We start from the raw sequence: 19,431 nt of genomic DNA, 5'->3' as shown, positions 1-19,431 counted from the left end.
GCTGGAGCCCCTGTCCTATCTGCCATCACTTCAGGGATCCTGGAGGTCCTTTATTGTGTACTGATCGAGAGTCCAGAAGTACTTAACATCATTCAGGAGAATCACATCAAATCCATCATTTCCCTCTTGGACAAGCATGGCCGGAACCACAAGGTCTGCGTTCCAACATCTGACCCTGACCCCTCACCCCAACACCTCTTCTCCTCTAACCTCTGACCCTTCTTCCCAAACCATGACCTCTGAACCTGTTTCTCTCCTTAGACCCTGATCTTTGACTCTATATTCTAACCTCTAACCCCCGACCTTCTTCACCCAGGTTCTGGATGTGTTGTGCTCTCTGTGCGTGTGTAATGGCGTCGCTGTCCGCTCCAACCAGGTCCTCATCACTGAAAACCTCCTTCCAGGGCGTGAGCTCCTACTGCAGACCAACCTCATTAACTATGTCACCAGGTCTGAGCCTGACTCTGACCCCCTAACTAAGACTACTCTAACTATTATGTCACCAGGGTGAGGTCCAATCTTTGATCTTAGAGACCCCCCCCCATCAAACCTAATTCTTGTGTACTCCAAATCCAAACCTGGGGTCCCGAACACTCCTCAAATCACCCTATCCTCCATACTATCCACATCTCCTTCTTCCCATGTCTCTCTCCTCTCTGTTCCTCCCTTATGCCCCTTTGTAGTTATCTCACCTGTTTCTTTCCTTTTGTTATTTTCCTGTATACTTTGTGTCTCTCTTGTTTCTCTGTCTCCTCATGTCTCTTGTACTACATCTCTCTCCCTCTTCTATCTCTTGCCCAGATCTTCCTCCCTCCCTTTAGACCTCTCCTATCTCCATTGTCTATCTCTGTCTCTCTCTGTATCTCTCTTGCCTCTGTTGGTCCCCTTCATTCTGTTTCTTATCCTCCACAACTCTCTCCCCAGCATACGCCCCAATATCTTCGTGGGCCGGGCTGAGGGGACCACACAGTATGGGAAGTGGTACTTTGAAGTCATGGTAGACTCCGTGGAACCTTTCCTGACTGCCCAAGCCACACACCTGAGGGTGGGCTGGGCCCTCACTGAGGGATACAGCCCCTACCCTGGGGGTGGGGAAGGCTGGGGCGGCAATGGCGTTGGAGATGACCTCTACTCCTATGGCTTTGATGGACTGCATCTCTGGTCTGGTACTGTACTCTGACCTCCCGGTACACTGACCCCTGGGGAGCCCCAACCTATTTCCTGGGGCCTTGATATCAGGGAAACTCCATACCCTGAACCCTAATGTCCTATAACCACTGTTCTCTGATCCCAATCCCTAAAGACCTTATAAGGACCCTCTGACTCTGGCCCTTGACTTCTAAGCCTAATTCTCAGACCCTTAATTAGAGGGGATCCCCAGCTTCTGAAACTTATCTCCTAGGACTCCTGGCCTTTGACTTCTCATGCTTAGAATCCTTTGACTCTGACTCTCACATCTGTCTTCTGGGGTCCTTGATCTGATCTCTCCAAGTTCCATTGCCTAGAGCCTCTGAGTCCAGTATACTCTAGGAGCCTGCTGCCTGTGCCACCTTTGTGACCCCCACAACCTCCAATTGTAGGGCGGGTTGCCCGGTCAGTGGCCTCCCCAGGCCAGCACCTCCTGGCTGCAGAAGATGTGGTTAGCTGTTGCTTGGACCTGAGCGTCCCATCCATCTCATTCCGAATCAATGGCTGCCCTGTGCAAGGTGTCTTTGAGGCCTTCAACCTGGATGGGCTTTTCTTCCCTGTGGTCAGCTTCTCCGCTGGCGTTAGGTAAGAAGATCCCTCCCCCTGCTCCTGCTTTATCCCATCCCTCTCTCCCATTGCTGTCCATTTCCCTTTCTTCTTCCCCTTCCTCTCTTCCCATAAGCTTTCTGCCCACCCCCCAAGATCTCCTAAATCTGTGGGTCCCTAGGGCCCAGGGGGTAAAGTCACATACATAAGAAAAGGTAAAGGATTTGAACTCAGGTACTGGTACTCTGCAACAGCTAGGTGGAGCCATAGGGCACAGAGAAGTCAGGAAGATTCATCTTCCTGAGTTCAAATGTGACCTTAGACACTTCCAAGCTGTGTGACTCTGGGTAAATCACTTAATCCTGTTTGACTCAGTATTCTCATCTGTAAAATGAGGACACTGGAGAAGGAAATGTCAAACCACTCCAGTATCTCTGCCAAGAAAGCCCCAAATGGGGTCACAACTCAACCACAAAGCTCATGCTCCAAGTCCAGTAGAGTTTTTTTTCTTTAAAAAACAAGTAGTTTTGTTGATGTCTTTGGCTTTTGTAGCATCTCTATTTCCTAATGTACCCTCTCTGCTCCACTTCCCAGAGAACTGTCCCTTAAAAGGAATAAAAATGGGGGGAGGGGAGAAGCAATTCAAAAAAACTAATCAATATATCGGCCAACCCTGATGTAACATTCAACATTCCACACCACAGACCCTGCCCTCTGAAAAGAAGCAGGGAGGGGGCCCTTTCTCATACCTCTTTGGGGCATATGGTGAAATTATAAGGGTACCATTTCTATTCTCTCACCACTTCCTGTGAGGTATATGAGGCAGACCTAGACCTTGAGCTGCTAGACTTGGGTTCGAATTCTAGCTCTGACATCCTGTGTGACAGGAGAGTCACTTTTCTGGGCCTTATTTTCCTCCCCTATAAAATGGTGTAAAGAATATTCCTATTATCCAAGGTTGCTTTGAGGAAAAGACTTGTTAAACCTTCATGCTTGGGAAATGGGAGCTATGACTGTTTATCTCCCAGGATCCCTTTCCATTTCCTCCACTCTTAAATCCCCTTCCCACCCCCCACTATCCCACCTTAGACACTTCTTTCAAGGTACCCTGTGACCCCTATGTCCCCTTCCTTCCTCTTCCTTCTCCTCTGACCTAGGGTACGGTTTCTCCTGGGTGGTCGCCATGGAGACTTCAAATTCCTCCCCCCACCGGGTTATGCCCCATGCCATGAGGCTTTACTGCCCCGAGAGCGCCTTCGACTAGAGCCCATCAAGGAGTACCGTCGGGAAGGACCCCATGGGCCTCACCTCTTGGGACCTACCTGTTGCCTGTCCCATACCGATTTTGTGCCTTGCCCTGTGGACACTGTCCAGGTAAACTGCGGGGGCAGTGAGCTTGCGAGGCAGTGGGACAGGAGGCATTATGAGGAAGAGAACAGCTAAGGGCAGACCCAGTCTATGGGCATCACCCAAATCATAGTGCAAAGAGTGGAAGCTTAGAGAGGGCAGGGACATTTCATTTTTTGTCTTTGTATCCCAGCATCTAGTACAGTGTCTGAGGGCATAGTAGGTGCTTTAATTAGTGCTTGTTAAATTGAATTGAATGGGGAAGGGGCAGCAGGGTCACCCAGTAGATGAAATAAAAGAGATGAATGAAGACCTAAGAAATTTGGGAGGGTAGGGCTAGGAGATTGTGGGCTGTGAGTGCCAAGTGAGGACTCAGCCCCACAATCTACCCAGCCTTTGGGCAAATCATTTCACCTCCATGGGACTCAGTTTCCAGATGTGTAAAATGAAGGCCTCCAAGTTTCCTCCCAGCTCTAAATCTCTGTTCCTATGGTACAATATCCAGGGAAAGAAAGAATTGGAGCCTCTAAGGAACTCATTCATCTCCTTCTTTGTCCTTCCAGAGAAGGAAGCTGTAGCAACATCACAGATTAGGAACCAAAGACCCTATAGTTGGGTCCTCAGGAGGGTCTGTGCTCCCTGGTTGATCTCTTGGGGCCTCAGTATCATTCTCCGTAATAGAATGTGGTCAAACTAGGCGCTCTCTAAGGCTCATTCCAGCGCTAAGTTTTATTCATGCCCTGTCCATTGATCTTTCCTTGCTAGAGACAAAGATCCTTAGAAATCCCCACTGATCAGGGGACCTCAACTTAATAAATAAGATAAACAAAAGAAATAAATGCAAAAGAAGTTAAGGAGCTAAATAGAATCTTAGAAAAGTTAGATATGATAGAACTCTGGAGAAAATTGAATAGAAATAGAAAGGAGTATGTATAGCTTTTTCTCAGCTGTACATGGTACCATCACAAAAAAAAAGTGTATTAGGGCATAAAAACCCCACGACTAAATGCAGAAAAGCAGAAATTTTAAATGCACCCTTTTCAGACCATAATGCAACAAAAATTACATTCAATAGAGCTGTGTAAGAATAGATTAAAAATTAATTGGAAACTAAATAACCTAATTCTAAAGGATGAGTGAGTCAAAGAACAAATCATAGGAAAAAACACAGTAATTTCATTAAAGGAGAATGACAACAATGAAAAAACATATTAAAATTTGTGGGAGGCAACCAAATAAGTACTGAGGGGGGAAACTGTATCTCTAAATGCATACATCAATAAAAAGAAAGATCAGATCAATGGATGTAACAAAAAAAATTTAGAAAAAGAACAAATGAAAAATCCCCAATTATGGAAACCAAACACCAAACACCAAAACAAAACACCAAAATAGAAATCCTGAAAAATCAAAGGAGAGATTAATAAAATTGAAAGTAAAAAGATCATTGAACTAATAAATAAAATTAGGAGATGGTTTTATGGAGGGAAAAAACCATTGGTTAGTTTGATTTTTTAAGTTGATTATCAGATTACCAGTATCAAAAATGAAAAGGATGAATACACCACCAGTGCAGATGAAATTAAAGCAATTATTAGGATTAGCAATTATTAAATTAGCAACAATTTAAGTCATTATTTTGCCCAATTATATGCCAGTAAAAACTACAATCCAAGCAAAATGAATGAATATTTACAAAAATAGAAATCTTCTAGATTAACAGAAGAGGAAATAGAATACTTAAAAGAAATTCCCATTGATCTTGGAGTGGGTAAGAAGAGTAGCTGGGGAGGGGGGTGTTTCTGTTCTTGGCTGATGGGAGTTTATAACTAGTGTTTAGAGTTGATTAGGAACAGGTGATTTGGTCCCTTAGCCTAGGAAACAGGAAAAAGGAGGGAGATGGTTTGACACCAAGGGGAGGTGGGTGTCACACCAGGGGAAGACCCATGACTCCATATGGACATTTCTCCCTCAAAGATTGTTCTGCCGCCTCACCTGGAACGGATCCGCGAGAAGTTGGCAGAGAACATCCATGAGCTCTGGGCTCTAACTCGCATCGAGCAAGGATGGACCTATGGCCCGGTGCGGGAGGGCTGGCTGTAGTGAGACCAAAAAGCCTAAACTGGCCCTGGGAGGAGGGAGGATTTTCCCATCATAGAGGGAAGGATGTCCCTATGGACATGGAAGCATAAGAATTAGGAGGAAAGGAAGGATAGAAGCTAGGATACGATCCTGACTGGAATCTGGGAAGTGACTTCTGACTACCCCAATGACACTCCCTCCCCCAAACTAGGTGCGGGATGATAACAAACGGCTTCACCCATGCCTGGTGGACTTTCACAGCCTCCCAGAGCCTGAGAGAAACTACAATCTGCAGATGTCAGGGGAGACACTCAAGTAAGGAGCCCAGAACTGGGAACAGAGATATGGAGGCTGAAAGAGAGATCAGGGAAAGCACAGACTAGGAGAAGGAGAGGCAAAGACAAGAAGGGAAATAGAGACAAACTGAGATCTAGGGGGTAGGGAAAGACCAAGAAATAGATTGTGAGGGAAAGAGGGCAAAGATGGAGTGGGAGAGGAGAGGGAAGGGAGAGGGGAGAGAAAGTGACGGGGAGACAGGAAAACAGACTGAGACAGAGATAGAGGCAGAGACTGGGTCAGAGAGAACTCAAGATATATCAGGAGAGATCTTAGACAAAATACAGTGGGGAAGTGTGTGGATCTGAGGGATGGGCTTAAGGGTTGACCCCTGTTCCTTCTCTAGGACCCTGCTGGCTTTGGGGTGCCATGTAGGCATGGCTGATGAGAAAGCTGAGGAGAACCTCAAGAAGACAAAACTCCCCAAGACGTGAGTTTGGAGCAGCCTGGAGTAAGGCATGGGGAAGGGGGACTGGGAGAGAGGGTTAAAGTCAGAGGCAAGGGATCAGAGGGCCAGAGGGAAGGTATTAGAGGCTCAAGGGTCCACAGAGGTCTTAGCAGGCAAGAATAATCAGATCTACAAAGATAAAATATAAAAGAGAAATAAAACGTCTTCAGTCTGGATCCCAAAACTTAACCGCGTGGGTGTAGACAGGTTGGTGAAGGATGGCTATCCCTACAAGGTGTTACAGAACTCCAGACTCCAGATGAAACAATATTGTCAGCCAACTGGTCAGCAATCATTGAAAGCCAAGAACATCATCATAACCTTAAGCCATTGTATTCAAGAAGGCCACAGCCAAGGGAGGTGGTAGCAGCCCTGTACTTGGCCCTACTCAGACCAGATACATCTAGAGACTGATCTTTTATTTTGGACAGCACATTTTTAAGGCCAATGAAAAACTGGAGGATATTCAGAGGAAGGAGACCAGGATGGCGAGAGAATTAGTGACCATAGGGCATGTAAGAATCAGTTGAAGGAAGTGAGGACCTTTAGCCTAGAAAAGAGGTTGGGGTGGGATGATGTGAGAGCCACCCTCAAGTATCTGAAGGGTTGTCTCCTGGAACCATTTGGCCCCAAGGGAGAAGAACCAGGAGCCTCAGAGGGATGGGGGAAAGTTGCTTCAAGGCAGGTGTGGGCCTGATGTCAGAAAAAGTTTCTTTATTGACTAACAATTGGAGCCATTCCCAAATGGAATGGGCTGCCTGCCCTAGGAAATGGTGGGTTAAGCTGAGAGCACTTGTCAGGAATGCTATGGAAGGGATACCTGCTCAGTTCTGGGTCATACTCCCTTAAAGTTATGTCATGAGTAACAGGGTCAGAGACAAAGGGGGGCCAGAAGGTCAAGGGTTAGAGCTCAGTCCTTTTTGGCCTCCACAGGTACATGATGAGTAATCGGTACAAGCCGGCTCCATTGGACCTGAGTCATGTGCGGTTAACACCAGCACAGACAACGCTTGTTGACCGGCTGGCTGAGAATGGGCACAATGTGTGGGCAAGAGACCGTGTGGGTCAAGGCTGGAGCTACAGTGCTGTCCAAGACATCCCTGCCCGGAGGAACCCCCGGCTTGTTCCCTACCGCCTCCTGGATGAGGCCACCAAGCGTAGCAACCGAGACAGCCTCTGCCAAGCTGTACGCACCCTCTTGGGTTATGGCTACAACATTGAGCCACCTGACCAGGAGTCCAGTGAGTGACCCTCAACCCTAGGTCTCTTACCTCCTCTCTTCATGATTCACCTTTAGGATTCAGTAGTCCAGCAAATGGCCTCAGTTTTTTTTCTAACTAAACCAAAGAGGGTCCATCTTTCTCTACCCTCTATTTTTTTCTCCTCCCTATCTGCCTGTCTCTCTCTCTCTCTGTCTCTCTGTCTCTCTCTCTGTCCCTCTGTCTCTCTGTCTCTCTGTCTCTGTCTCTCTGTCTCTCTGTCTCTGTCTCTCTGTCTCTCTCTGTCTCTCTCTCTCTGTCTGTCTCTCTCTCTCTCTGTCTCTCTCTCTCTCTCTGTCTCTCTGTCTCTGTCTCTCTCTCTCTCTCTCCCCCTCTCTCTCTCTCTCTTTTTCTCTCTGTCTCTCTCTGTGTGTCTCTCTCTCCCTCTCTCCCTTTCTCTCTTCTTTCTTCTTCTTCTTCTTCTTCTTCTTCTTCTTCTTCTTCTTCTTCTTCTTCTTCTTCTTCTTCTTCTTCTTCTTCTTCTTCTTCTTCTCCTTTTTCTCCTCCTCCTCCTCCTCCTCCTCTCTCCCATTTTCTCTCTTTTGGTCTCTGATTCAATTTTTTCTCTTTCTTTTTATCCCTCTTTCTTTCCTTGGTGTTTTCTCTTTCCCTTCCCATCTCTTTTTCTCTCCCTTCATCTCTCTTTCTCTTTTTAACTGCCTTTCTCTCTTCTACCCTCTTTTTCTTCCTATCCTCATTTTTTCTTCTTGTTTGCTTTTCTCATTCCTATTTTCTCTATATCTTTAATTCAATTCAACAAGTGATTACTTCTCTCCATCCCTATATCTCTTTCCAGCTCTCTCCCTGTCTCTGTCACTCTTTCTGCCTCTGTGACCATTTATGCTCAAGTTAGGAGAGAGTGAGACATTGGTCACCCCTCCTCTCTTCAGGACGACCCTTTTCACTGCCCCCCCACCAAAATCCTAGGAAACCTCTTTCTCCTTTACCCAACTCATTCCCATTATGTTCCTTTGACTGCTCTATCCCCTCTGACTCATCTCCCTCCTTGGTGTTCCCTGCCCCCAGGCCAAGTGGAGAGTCAGTCAAGTGGGGACCGAGTGCGCATCTTCCGGGCAGAACGTACCTATGCAGTTCAGAGTGGCCGCTGGTATTTTGAGTTTGAGGCTGTCACCACTGGAGAGATGCGTGTGGGCTGGGCCCGTCCAGAACTTCGGCCAGATGTGGAACTGGGAGCAGATGATTTGGCTTATGTCTTCAATGGCCACCGAGTGAGTGTCTTCTGCCCTCCCACCTTGCCCCTACAGCATTCTCCTAAACTCAACTTACCCCTAACCTGTACCATAGCCACTGACATTTCCTCTAAGGAGACTCTTCTCCCCAGGCTTGCTATAGTCCTGTTCTGTGTCTGGCCTGTCATCCACCCACCTTTCCCCCAGATGAATCCTCAGTCTATCTGACTTCTCCCAAGGAGAAATCCCTCTTCTTCTCTGTCCTACTTCAGAAGATAGGACCATCCTCATTCCATAGCCTTCCCTAAGACAATCACGATGGCCCCTATGAACCATCATTCCTCTCTCCTTCTTCCTCCTCCTCTCAATGCTGACCACAGACATCTCCTTTCAAAATGAACTTTGATGCAGAACCTAGAGGAAAACATCACAAAAAAACAAAAGGCAATTCTAGCTATCTCTCTATTTAATTATGAATATTCATCCATCCACCCATCTATTGATTTATTCATCTACTTATTCACCTAACTAGTCTTCCAAATTTTCTTTCATTGATTCATTCCTCTATCCATCTACCCAACTTTTCATTTATTCACCCACCTCTCTATTGATTCATTCATTCACCCAAATTTTTATTCATTCACACATCCTTTCATATATGTATCCTTCAACTAAACTCTTTAAACTACTCACCCTATGATATGCTCTTATTGTGTCAGTCAGCTACTAATCTACCCATCCATCTATCCAAATTTTTGCTGAAGACAACAATAGACAAACACATAGAGACAATATGCTCCTCTCCCCCTGATTTTAAGGGAAAGAGCAGAGAATGTCCCAAAATAGAGGTAATACTAAGGATCTTCCCCTTTCTTCTAATATCTTTTATTTTTTAAATTTATTTTTAGTTTTCAACATTCATTTTCCAAAGATTTTGAGTTACAGATTTTCTTCCCATCTCTCCCCTACCCCCTCCCCACCCCAAGATGGCAAACATACTGAATACCCCTTCTGCCCTCTCTTATATTCCCCCTAAATCCACCACCCTTACTTTCTTGTAGGGCAAGATGGATTTCTATACCCCAGTGCCTATATATCTTATTTCTAGGTTGAATGTAAAAAAATTTTTTAACATTTGTTTTTAAAACTTTGAGTTCCATATTCTCTCCCTTCTCACCTTTTCATCCACCCCCATCGAGAAAACAAGCAATTCAATATAGGTTATAGATGTATAGTAATGCAAAGCATTTCCATAATAGTCATGTTGTGAAAGACTATATTTCTCTACATCCTGTGCTGCACCCCCCCATTTATTCTATTTTCTCCTTTGACCTTGTCTCTTTTCAAAAGTGTTTGCTTCTAACTACCCTCTCCCCATCTGCCCTCCCTTCTATCATCCCTCCTCTTATCCCCTTCCCCCCTAGTTTCCTGTTGGGTAAGAGACCCGATTGAGTGTGTATGTTATTTCCTCCTTAAGCTAAATTCAATGAGAGTAAAGTTGACTCATTCCCTTTCACCTTCCTGCTCTTCCCCTCCATTGTAGCACCCTTCTCCTGCCCCCTTTATTTGAGATAATCCATCCCATTCTATCTCTCCCCCTCTCCTTCTCACCTTTTAATTTTATTTTTTTATATCATCCCTTCACATTTAACTCACCCTGTGTCCTCTGTCTATGTATACATCTACACACGTATAATGTGATACCTTTTCTCTGTGTTTCTCCCTGGATGTCTCTGTTTCCGTGTTTCTCTTGATGCTCTTTCTTATCCTTGGCTGCCCCTCATTCTGCATGTCTATAGGGGCAGCGCTGGCACATGGGCAGCGAACCGTTTGGGCGACCCTGGCAGCCGGGAGATGTGGTTGGATGTATGATTGACCTCTCGGAGAACACCATCCTTTTCACCCTCAATGGGGAAGTGCTCATGTCTGACTCAGGCTCAGAGACAGCCTTCAAGGAAATAGAGATCGGGGATGGTGAGGATGCCCATCTTAACCCCTCTCGCAGCCTCCACTTATATCCACAGCTCTTACATCTCCCTTGGACCAGTAGTGGTTGGACACCAAGTTTGGAGTCAGGAGGAAACAAGTCAAATCCCAGCTCAGACACACAATCTCTGAGCAAGGCATTTAACTTCTGTCTGCCTCTGTTTCCTCGTATGTATAATAGGGGCAATACTGGCACCTCCTTCCCAGGTTTCCTATAAAATGGATCGTGTTTGCAAAGCTTAAAGTGCTATGTAAATACGTGTTCTCATTGTGGCTCACAGAGGTTGTTATAAAGAAAGTGTTTTGTAAACTTAAACGCCTGGGAGTTACTATAATCTACCCTCTGAACCCCCTGTGGTCCTCATCCCCCACCCTTGTGCCCCTCTCACCCTCTCATGCTCTCTCCCACCCAGGATTCCTCCCTGTCTGCAGCCTGGGCCTGGGCCAGGTGGGACGCCTAAATTTAGGCCAGGATGTGGGATCTCTGCGCTATTTCACCATCTGTGGACTCCAGGAGGGCTTTGAACCTTTCGCCATCAATATGCAGCGTCCTGTCACCACCTGGTTCAGCAAGAGTCTGCCCCAGTTTGAACCTATGCCCCCAGATCATCCCCACTATGAGGTGAGACCTCCCCATTCTCTCTAGAGGACCAGAGATGCCCCAGCTCCTCTCCTGCCTTTCTCCTTCTCAGATGATCCCCTGTGTCATCAATGTGGGATAGAATTACCTGGGAGTTAGAAGAGCTGGGCTGGGGACATGAATCTCATCACTTGCTATAAGAGAGCAGTAAGGGGAAGGAAGTTCAGGAGAACCTGGGCTCCACTCTTGCCTTTGCCACTTATTGGGTGTGGGGTCTAACGTCTCTGGGCCTCTATTTCCTCATTGAAATAAGAGTCATCCTAGATAAACTATGAATTCCCTTTCAGCTCCAGAACATTAATTCTAGAATGAAATTTAGAGAAGTACAAACACCTAAGTAGAGTTTGGTACCTTCCTTGCTAACTTTTACTGTTTTCCATCTTTGGCTAATTATGTGCCAATTAGTGCCAACAATGACTGCCATGAAGTGGTTGCATGTTTCAAATTCACGTTATTTGGGGTTATAATTATGAAAAAATAGGGTCATTGTCTTCAGTCCAATGGAAATAGGCAATGGGAATTTGAATAATGTGACCACTTCCAGGGAAATAATTCATTGTTTGCACTAATCAGGACTTAGTTGTATTTAGTCTGGTTTTCTTAAATAGATCTAACTTATCAAACAACAGAAATTTATTAAGCACCTACTGTGTGTCAGCCACTGTGCTAGGCTTTGGGGATAGAAGTACAGAGAAGGAAACTATCCCCACTCACAGTGAGCTTATATTCCAATGAAGGATTCAACAAGAACATATAGAAGTATAACCCAGATAAAGAAAATTAATACAGAAATATACGAAGGAATTCAATGGCAGATGCCAAGAAGAAACAACTCCCAGCTGAGGGGTCTTGGAGAAGGGTTTCAGGTGGAAGTTTATCCTGAATCTCTAAGGATTTTCTAAGGGTCTAATGCCCCATCCCATAACAATTCCACTTCCACAGGTGACCCGAGTGGATGGCACTGTGGACACGCCTCCCTGCCTGCGCCTGACACATCGCACGTGGGGCTCCCAGAATAGCCTGGTGGAGATGATGTTTCTGCGACTGAGCCTCCCTGTCCAGTTCTATCAGCACTTTCGCTGCACTCCAGGGGCCACTCCTCTGGCCCCGCCAGGCCCCCAGCCTCCCGGAGATGATGAGGTCCGGGCAGCTGAGCCTGACCCCGACTATGAACAGCTGCAACGTTCGGCAGGACGCACGGGCGAGGCTGAGGGGAACAAAGATGGGAATGGGGGGCCCACCAAAGATGGGGCAGCAGGGGGGCCTTCTCAGACAGGGGCTGAGGCAGCAGGAGGGTCCCCAGCCCGGGCTGAGAACGAGAAGGACGCTGCCACTGAGAAGAGCAAGAAGAGGGGGTGAGTTCAGTGGGTCCCAGTCTGGCGCAGTAAATCTCAACCCAAAGACATAGACAACAGAGGTATCAGGTGGGAAGGGGACTGTAAGTATATGGAAGAGGTGATTTCAAATGCCAGCTCTGCTCATACCTAGCTGTGTGGCCCTCTCTGAGCCTCACCTACAAAATGCGAGGGTGGAGCTGGGTGGTATCCAAGGCCCCTCTAAATCCTATGGTCTCAACGTTGTACTCTGGCATGGTGTACTCAGAGGGGTCTCCAGCACTGGGCACCCTGACATACCCCCAAGGATCCTAAAATATTCCAAGAGGCTCTCAGCATTTGAGGTGGATAAGATAGCTCTTCTCTCAAGTTGATGACTTGGTGGGACCTTTTTTTTTTGGGGGGGGGGGGGGGAGGGAGCAGGGAACATGATGGTCAGAAGCACAGAAACAAGGAAGTGTGGGCTCTTGTGTCTCTCCTCTCCCATCCCCACCCCCACCCCCAGGTTCTTGTTCAAGGCCAAGAAGGCCGCCATGATGTCTCAACCGCCTGCCACACCTGCCTTGCCCCGACTGCCTCGGGATGTGGTGCCTGCTGACAACAGGGATGACCCTGAAATTATCCTCAACACCACCACGGTGAGTATTATGGGAGAAGGTCACACCTCAATAGAGACCCCAGAATCTGGTTCTCTAATAGGACTTTCCCAATTCATTCTATGGAGATCCCCCAGGTCTCCCAGCATTCCCCAGTACTGGTCAAGGGCTGGAGGGCTCAGAGGGCTCCTTCTCTTCTTCTTCCTCTCTCACCCCATTCCACATCTCTCCTTTTTCCTAGTATTACTACTCGGTCCGGGTGTTCGCGGGCCAGGAGCCCAGTTCAGTGTGGGTGGGCTGGGTCACCCCTGACTACCACCAGCATGACATGAATTTCGACCTCAGCAAAGTCCGGGCTGTGACGGTGACCATGGGGGATGAGCGAGGCAATGTGCACAACAGGTCAGGACTCCAGAGATCTGGATGCTCTGAGGCTTGAGCATGTAGGGGCCAAAAGGCACTGGGAAGGGAGGGCAGACACAACTCAGAAACACAGCCTCAGATAGTGGGAAAAGCCCCGAGCTTTGGGTGAGGAGACCAGGCAAATCATTCCACTGAATTGCTAGGTGACCTTAGGCAATTCATTTAACATTGCGGGTCTCAGTTTCCCCATCTGTAAAATGAAGGGATTGAGGGAATGTGGTTCAGTGGAAGAGTCCGGAGTCACAGGGGAGTATGGATCAACCCCCAGGTCTGCCCCCTACTGCCTGGGCCTCCATTTCCTTTTCAGTAAATAAGGGAGTGAAATGCAATATCTCTCAGGTCCTTCCAGGTCTAAAACTACCAGCATCTGAATTCAGCAAGTGTTGGCTAAACACCAACTATGTGCACAGGACTTGGGACACAATAATAATCTTGTCCCCAAACCTCAGTTTTCCTCTCTGTTCAATGAGGGTCTCTCTCCCACTCCATTTCAATGCAAGAGGCACCCAGTAAGCACCTGCTGTATTACCAGACGTTGCACTAGGGCCAGAAATACAGACACAGAGCCTTGAGAATATCCAGTCATTTAAGCAAGAAATATTTATTAAGTGGTTAATCCTGGGGTGGGGAACCTGCTGCCTCAAGGGCACACATGGCCCTCTAGTTCCTCAAGTGTGGCCCTTTGACTGAAACCAAACTTCACAGAACAAATCCCCTTAATAAAGTATCTGTTCTGTAGAACTTGGACTGGGCCAAAAGGCCACACGTAGCCTTGAGGCTGAAGGTCCCCCACAAACTATTCCAGGCTGGCACTGAGCTAAATCCATGCCGTCTCACTGCCTGTGAGATGCCTTCAAATCTTAATCCTTTCCCTACCCGGTCCCATCCTTGCACCCCTGTCCTTATGAACAGACAAAATCCCTTCAGACGCCCCCTCTGGAGACTTCAATCCAAACCAATAAGCATTTATTATACACCCACTATGTGCCAGGGTTACAGACAGAAAAAAGCAGCTGTCCCTGTCTTCAAGAAGTTTATGTTCTCCTGGGACCATGAGACATAGATATAAATCAGTGCAGTGAAAGGGAAAGTGTGAGGGGATGAGAGTACTAACAATCCAGGGGATCAGGGAAGGTTCCCCGAGCAAGGCTTTCATGGAGGGAGCAGAGAATGAGGCTGAATTGGACAATGGTCACCCTTGTTAGCCACAAGGTAGGTTGGGAGGAGCAGACTAGATAACTCCCAAGCCCCTTCTTGCCCAGACATCCCCTGTTCTAAGGCCCCTTCCAGCTCTGACATCCCCTGTTCTAAGGCCCCTCCCAGCTCTGACATCCCCTGTTCTAAGGCCCCTCCCAGCTCTGACTTTGATACCATGAAAAAGATAGTTAGAGCCCCTAGGTTCAAATCCCAACTCTTACTCACGACCAAACTTTGTGACCACAACACGTTGGTTTACCTCATTCTCTGCCAGACCTTCATCCCAGTCCAGCCCACTAGCTTGTGCATATCCCCCAGGGGTTCCTGGGCCCTCCTCTCTCCTCCCACCAAGCTCCTTCATTTGGTGATCTCATCAGCTCCTTCGGGTTTAATTATTACCTCTAAGCAGATGATTCCCAGATTTATATCTCCAGCCCTCACCTCTCTCCCAAGCTCCAGGCCTGCATCACCCGCTGCTTTTTGGGCATCCCACACTGAATGTCTCAGAGGCATCCCAAACTTAGCTCCAAGACAGAGCGCATGAGTTCTATTCCCCCAAAGCTGCCTCTCTTACCAGCTTCGCTGGTGAAGGCATCCAAGCTCACCACCTCCACCTCATTCTTGTCGCCTTGTTCCCACTTGCCCCATATTTCCAGTCTTGTTTTTTCTTCATGGCTTCTTTCTCCACTCACTCTTCTACAACCATGGTCCAGGCTCTGGTCACCTTGCACCTGCACTATTACAATAGTCTGTGGATGGGCCTGCCTGCCTCAGGTCTCCCCCCACTCCACTCCATCCTTCATTCAGCTGCAAAGTGATTTTCCTAAAGCCCAGATCCAACAATGTCACTCCCCTATTTAATAACCTCCAGGGATCCCTATTGCCTCCAGAATCAAATAGAAAATTCTCTATTTGACTTTCAAAGCCCTTCACATCTTGGGTAAAGGTAAGCCCTCTTACCTTCCCACCACACGTGCTGCACTCCAGCGACACTGGCCTTTCTGCTGTTCCTCAAACACAACATGTCATTTACAGCGAAAATCTCTGATATGGCCACAGTAATTTACTTGTCTCCCTGTAAGAAGGTAAGCTCATCACAGGCAGGGACTGTACTTTTTTCTTTCTTTGTATCCCTGGTGCTTGGCACAATTCCTGGAATACAGCAGGCACTTCATAAATGCTGGCTGAAGAGACTGTGAAATGAACCAGATGACCTTCAAGGTCCCTTCCAGCTCGAATTCCTTTGATTTTAATAAATCATATTAGAATCTTGGGTCTCTGGGATCAGGTTTGGTTCAGGTGCTCAGGACTCTGGGTCTCGTAGTTCATGTTTTTGGAGAGGAAGGGGCATGTCTCTGGGGTCAAGATGTGACAGAGAATCTCTGGAATGATTTCTGGTTTCATTTGGGGTTTTTTAGTAGGCAGTCAGGGTTAAGTGACTTGTCCAGGGTCACCCAGCTAGTAAACGTCTGAGGCTGGATTTGAACTCAAGTTCTCTTGACTCCAGAGCTGGTACTCTATTCACTGCATCACCTAGCTATCCCTGGAATGATTTCTGGAGTTAGGGCATAGGTTTGAGGGGCTTCAGGATCCTAGGTATCTAGAGTAAAGGTCTGCTCTTAGATCCTTACTCCTCTCAGTTCAAGGTTGGGGTCTGAATCTTGAAGCTGTTGGGGCTGAGGCTCAGGGCAGTGACTCCCCCTCTCTTCTCTCTCGGTTAGCCTGAAACGAAGTAACTGCTACATGGTGTGGGGCGGGGACTTTGTGAGCCCAGGACAGCAAGGACGAATTAGCCACACGGACATGGTCATCGGCTGTCTGGTGGACCTGGCCACTGGCCTCATGACTTTCACGGCTAATGGAAAAGAGAGCAACACCTTTTTCCAGGTCAGCCTTGCTCCGAGGAGTCTCCCACTGCTCGCCCCAACTATTCAATCAGATGAAATGAATGAATTTTCCTTATCAGTCCACCCATTTCCAAGTTCTCCTGAGCCTCCCCTAGTTCTTATCTCCCATTACCCTATTGAGGAGGCTGAGCAGGGGCCACCACAGGATGGCTCCTGGAGAAAAGTGAGCTTCACATCTGGCTGCAAGGACAAGACTCAACCCCATGACCCCCCTTCCCATCCCCCCCAAATCCTCTAGGAGTCCCCCAGGTTAGATATAAACCTAGAAATTGAGGATTTGGAACAGCTTGGCAGGGAAGAGGGGGACCAGAGCAGATCTAGTGAGGATGCTTGCCTGGGCCGTGGAGGAAGAAGACACCTGGGAGGTGGTGAGAGGTGTGTGTGTTGGGAATGGACAGTGCAGAGACAGAAATGAGCCGCTGTGCCCAGGGGCTGGTGAGAAGGAACAAAGCATGACAGGGAAGTTGGGACCAGGATTCGGGCTCTTCAGAGGCCAGCCTGAGGGAGTTCAAACATGCTAACTGGTTCTCCCTCCTCTCCTCCCTTTGACCTTGTCAGATGGAGACGCTGTCCCTCCAACTGTGGGTCATTCCTCATGTCCTCCCTGCTTTCTCCACCAGGTGGAGCCAAACACGAAGCTGTTTCCAGCTGCTTTCGTACTGCCCACCAACCAAAATGTTATGCAATTTGAACTGGGAAAGCTGAAGGTGATGATGGGGCAGGGGTTGTGGTGTTTAGACACAGAAGTGCTGGAGGACCTCCGAGGCGGGAGAGATCCCAGCGGTCTAGGGGTGGTTGGGAGTTTCCCGGAAGAAGTGGAATGGATGGATGAAATTTTGAATGGATGGAAGAAATGAGTGATGGGCAAGTTGGGTGAGTGATGAATGAATGAGTGAAGGAATGGAGAAAGTGATCTGTGGATGGAATGAGTGGCCAGCGGAGGGGGTAAGAATGGATAGATTGATGGATAGAGGGAGTAAATGATCCATGGGTGAAGTGAGTGGCCAATGGATAGGACAGGGGCAGATTGAGGGAGTGATAAAGAGATGGATTGAGTGGCCAATGGATAGGTTGAGGGATGGATGGAGTGAGTGAATGTTAATTGACTGAGGTGTGGGAACCATGAGTGGAGACAGTCATCAATGGATGAAATGAGTGATAGATGGATAGACAGAGTGAGGGATATATGGTTGTAATAAATGATATATGAGTGGTGTAGATGGCCAATGGATAAAATGAGGGAACGATGGATGGGTGGAAGGAATGATGGGTAGATAGAAGGAGCGGTCAAATGGATAGACTGAGGGATGAATGCAGTGAGTGAATGTTGGCTGGATGGGATCAGCGATTCATAGATGAGTGAGTGGCCAAATGGATGGGATGAGACAGATAGGTAGACAGACAGACAGATAGATAGATGATAGATAGATAGATAGATAGATAGATAGATAGATAGATAGATAGATAGATGGATGGATGGATGGATGGATGGATGGATGGATGGATGGATGGATGGATGGATGGATGGATGGATGGATGGATGGATGGATGGATGGATGGATGGATGGATAGACAGACCAGATAGATATATAGATAAATAGATAGATAATCCAAGGGGTGGATGAATGGATGGGATAATTGATACATGGATGGAGTGAATGGCCAGTGAATAGGATGAGGGATGAATGATGTCAGTAAATGATGGCAGGATGGATAAGTTTGGTCAGTGGATAAGAGGAGTTTAGATGGATAGAGTCAGTAAGTGATGGATAGATACTGTGAGAATGCAGTGAATGTTGAGTGGCTGGAATGAGTAATACATGGATGGGATGAATGATAGAGAGATCTGCTCATTCATGGAAGGCCATCATTGACCCTGGGAGGATCAGGTGAATAGCTAAGAACACTCTAGATACAGGGGAAAGTGTGAGCAGAGGCAGGGAGGTTGGGAGGACAGGGGGATGTAAGGAACAACACGGTCCAGTCTGACTGGTGTGCGAAGTGAAAGGATGGTGTTGTCGATGACTGACCTTCAGACCACTCAGCTTCCCCCGGCCCCATTCCTTCTCCTCCATCAGAACATCATGCCCCTGTCAGCTGCCATGTTCCTGAGTGAACGGAAGAACCCAGCCCCGCAGTGCCCCCCACGCCTGGAGATGCAGATGCTCATGCCTGTGTCCTGGAGCAGGATGCCCAATCACTTCCTACAAGTGGAGACACACCGGGCAGGAGACCGGCTGGGCTGGGCTGTGCAGTGTGAGGACCCACTCACCATGATGGCCTTGCACATCCCTGAGGAGAACCGGTGAGCACCCTCCCACCCTGCCCAAACCTCAGGAGACCCCTCCAAACCCTCTGCCCCTGCCCTGGGGAACCGAGAACCTCGCAAATTCCCCACCCTCCTCAAGCTTGTGTCTGTTTCTCTATACCAATTTCTGCCCCCTTGGTTTTCTCTCTATTGTGCATGACATGTCCCTCTGTCTTTGCCTCTCCTTCTTTCCTTTTCTCTGTCTCTGTCTTGGTTTCTTTCTCTGTGTCTCTGTCTTTCTGTGTCTATCTGTCTCTCCCTTTCTCTTTGTCTGTCTTTCTCTTTCTGTCTCTCTCTGTAATCCCTCTCTTTCTGTCTACCTCTGCCTAAATCTCTCTCCTATCCTCACTGTCTCTCCATATCTCTGTCTCCCTCCCTCCCTGTCTTTCTCTCTCTGTCTCTGTCTCTCTGTCTCTGTCTCTCTCTCTCTGTCTCTCTCTGTCTCTCTCTCTCTGTCTCTCTCTCTCTCTCTCTCTCTCTCTCTCTCTCTCTCTCTCTCTCTCTCTCTCTCTCTCTCTCTCTCTCTCTCTCTCTCTCTCTCTCTCTCTCTCTCTCTCTCTCTCTCTCTCTCTCTCTCTCTCTCTCTCTCTCTCTCTCTCTCTCTCTCTCTCTCTCTCTCTCTCTCTCTCTCTCTGTCTCTCTCT

General features: G+C 47.6%; 1 protein-coding gene across 1 annotated transcript in view; it reads left to right on the top strand.

Moving 5' to 3' along the window:
• RYR1 (ryanodine receptor 1) overlaps positions 1-19,431 on the top strand; it is a 91,334-nt gene that overhangs the window by 14,468 nt on the left and 57,435 nt on the right. The window contains exons 17-34 of the mRNA XM_069078519.1: positions 35-153; positions 317-450; positions 925-1,166; positions 1,581-1,773; positions 2,892-3,108; positions 5,059-5,163; positions 5,375-5,478; positions 5,846-5,929; positions 6,881-7,188; positions 8,233-8,435; positions 10,196-10,370; positions 10,796-11,004; positions 11,965-12,377; positions 12,862-12,994; positions 13,194-13,354; positions 16,294-16,459; positions 17,100-17,186; positions 18,558-18,784. Of these exons, the coding sequence (XP_068934620.1) occupies positions 35-153; positions 317-450; positions 925-1,166; positions 1,581-1,773; positions 2,892-3,108; positions 5,059-5,163; positions 5,375-5,478; positions 5,846-5,929; positions 6,881-7,188; positions 8,233-8,435; positions 10,196-10,370; positions 10,796-11,004; positions 11,965-12,377; positions 12,862-12,994; positions 13,194-13,354; positions 16,294-16,459; positions 17,100-17,186; positions 18,558-18,784 (3,280 nt within the window). The remainder of the gene's footprint in view (positions 1-34; positions 154-316; positions 451-924; positions 1,167-1,580; positions 1,774-2,891; positions 3,109-5,058; positions 5,164-5,374; positions 5,479-5,845; positions 5,930-6,880; positions 7,189-8,232; positions 8,436-10,195; positions 10,371-10,795; positions 11,005-11,964; positions 12,378-12,861; positions 12,995-13,193; positions 13,355-16,293; positions 16,460-17,099; positions 17,187-18,557; positions 18,785-19,431) is intronic.

The sequence above is a fragment of the Petaurus breviceps genome, unplaced genomic scaffold (genome assembly GCF_028583685.1).
Source record: "Petaurus breviceps papuanus isolate PSGF00001 unplaced genomic scaffold, PetGlider_PUasm1.0 91041, whole genome shotgun sequence".
Taxonomy (NCBI): domain Eukaryota; kingdom Metazoa; phylum Chordata; class Mammalia; order Diprotodontia; family Petauridae; genus Petaurus; species Petaurus breviceps.
This window is presented reverse-complemented; position numbering and strand designations above follow the sequence as displayed.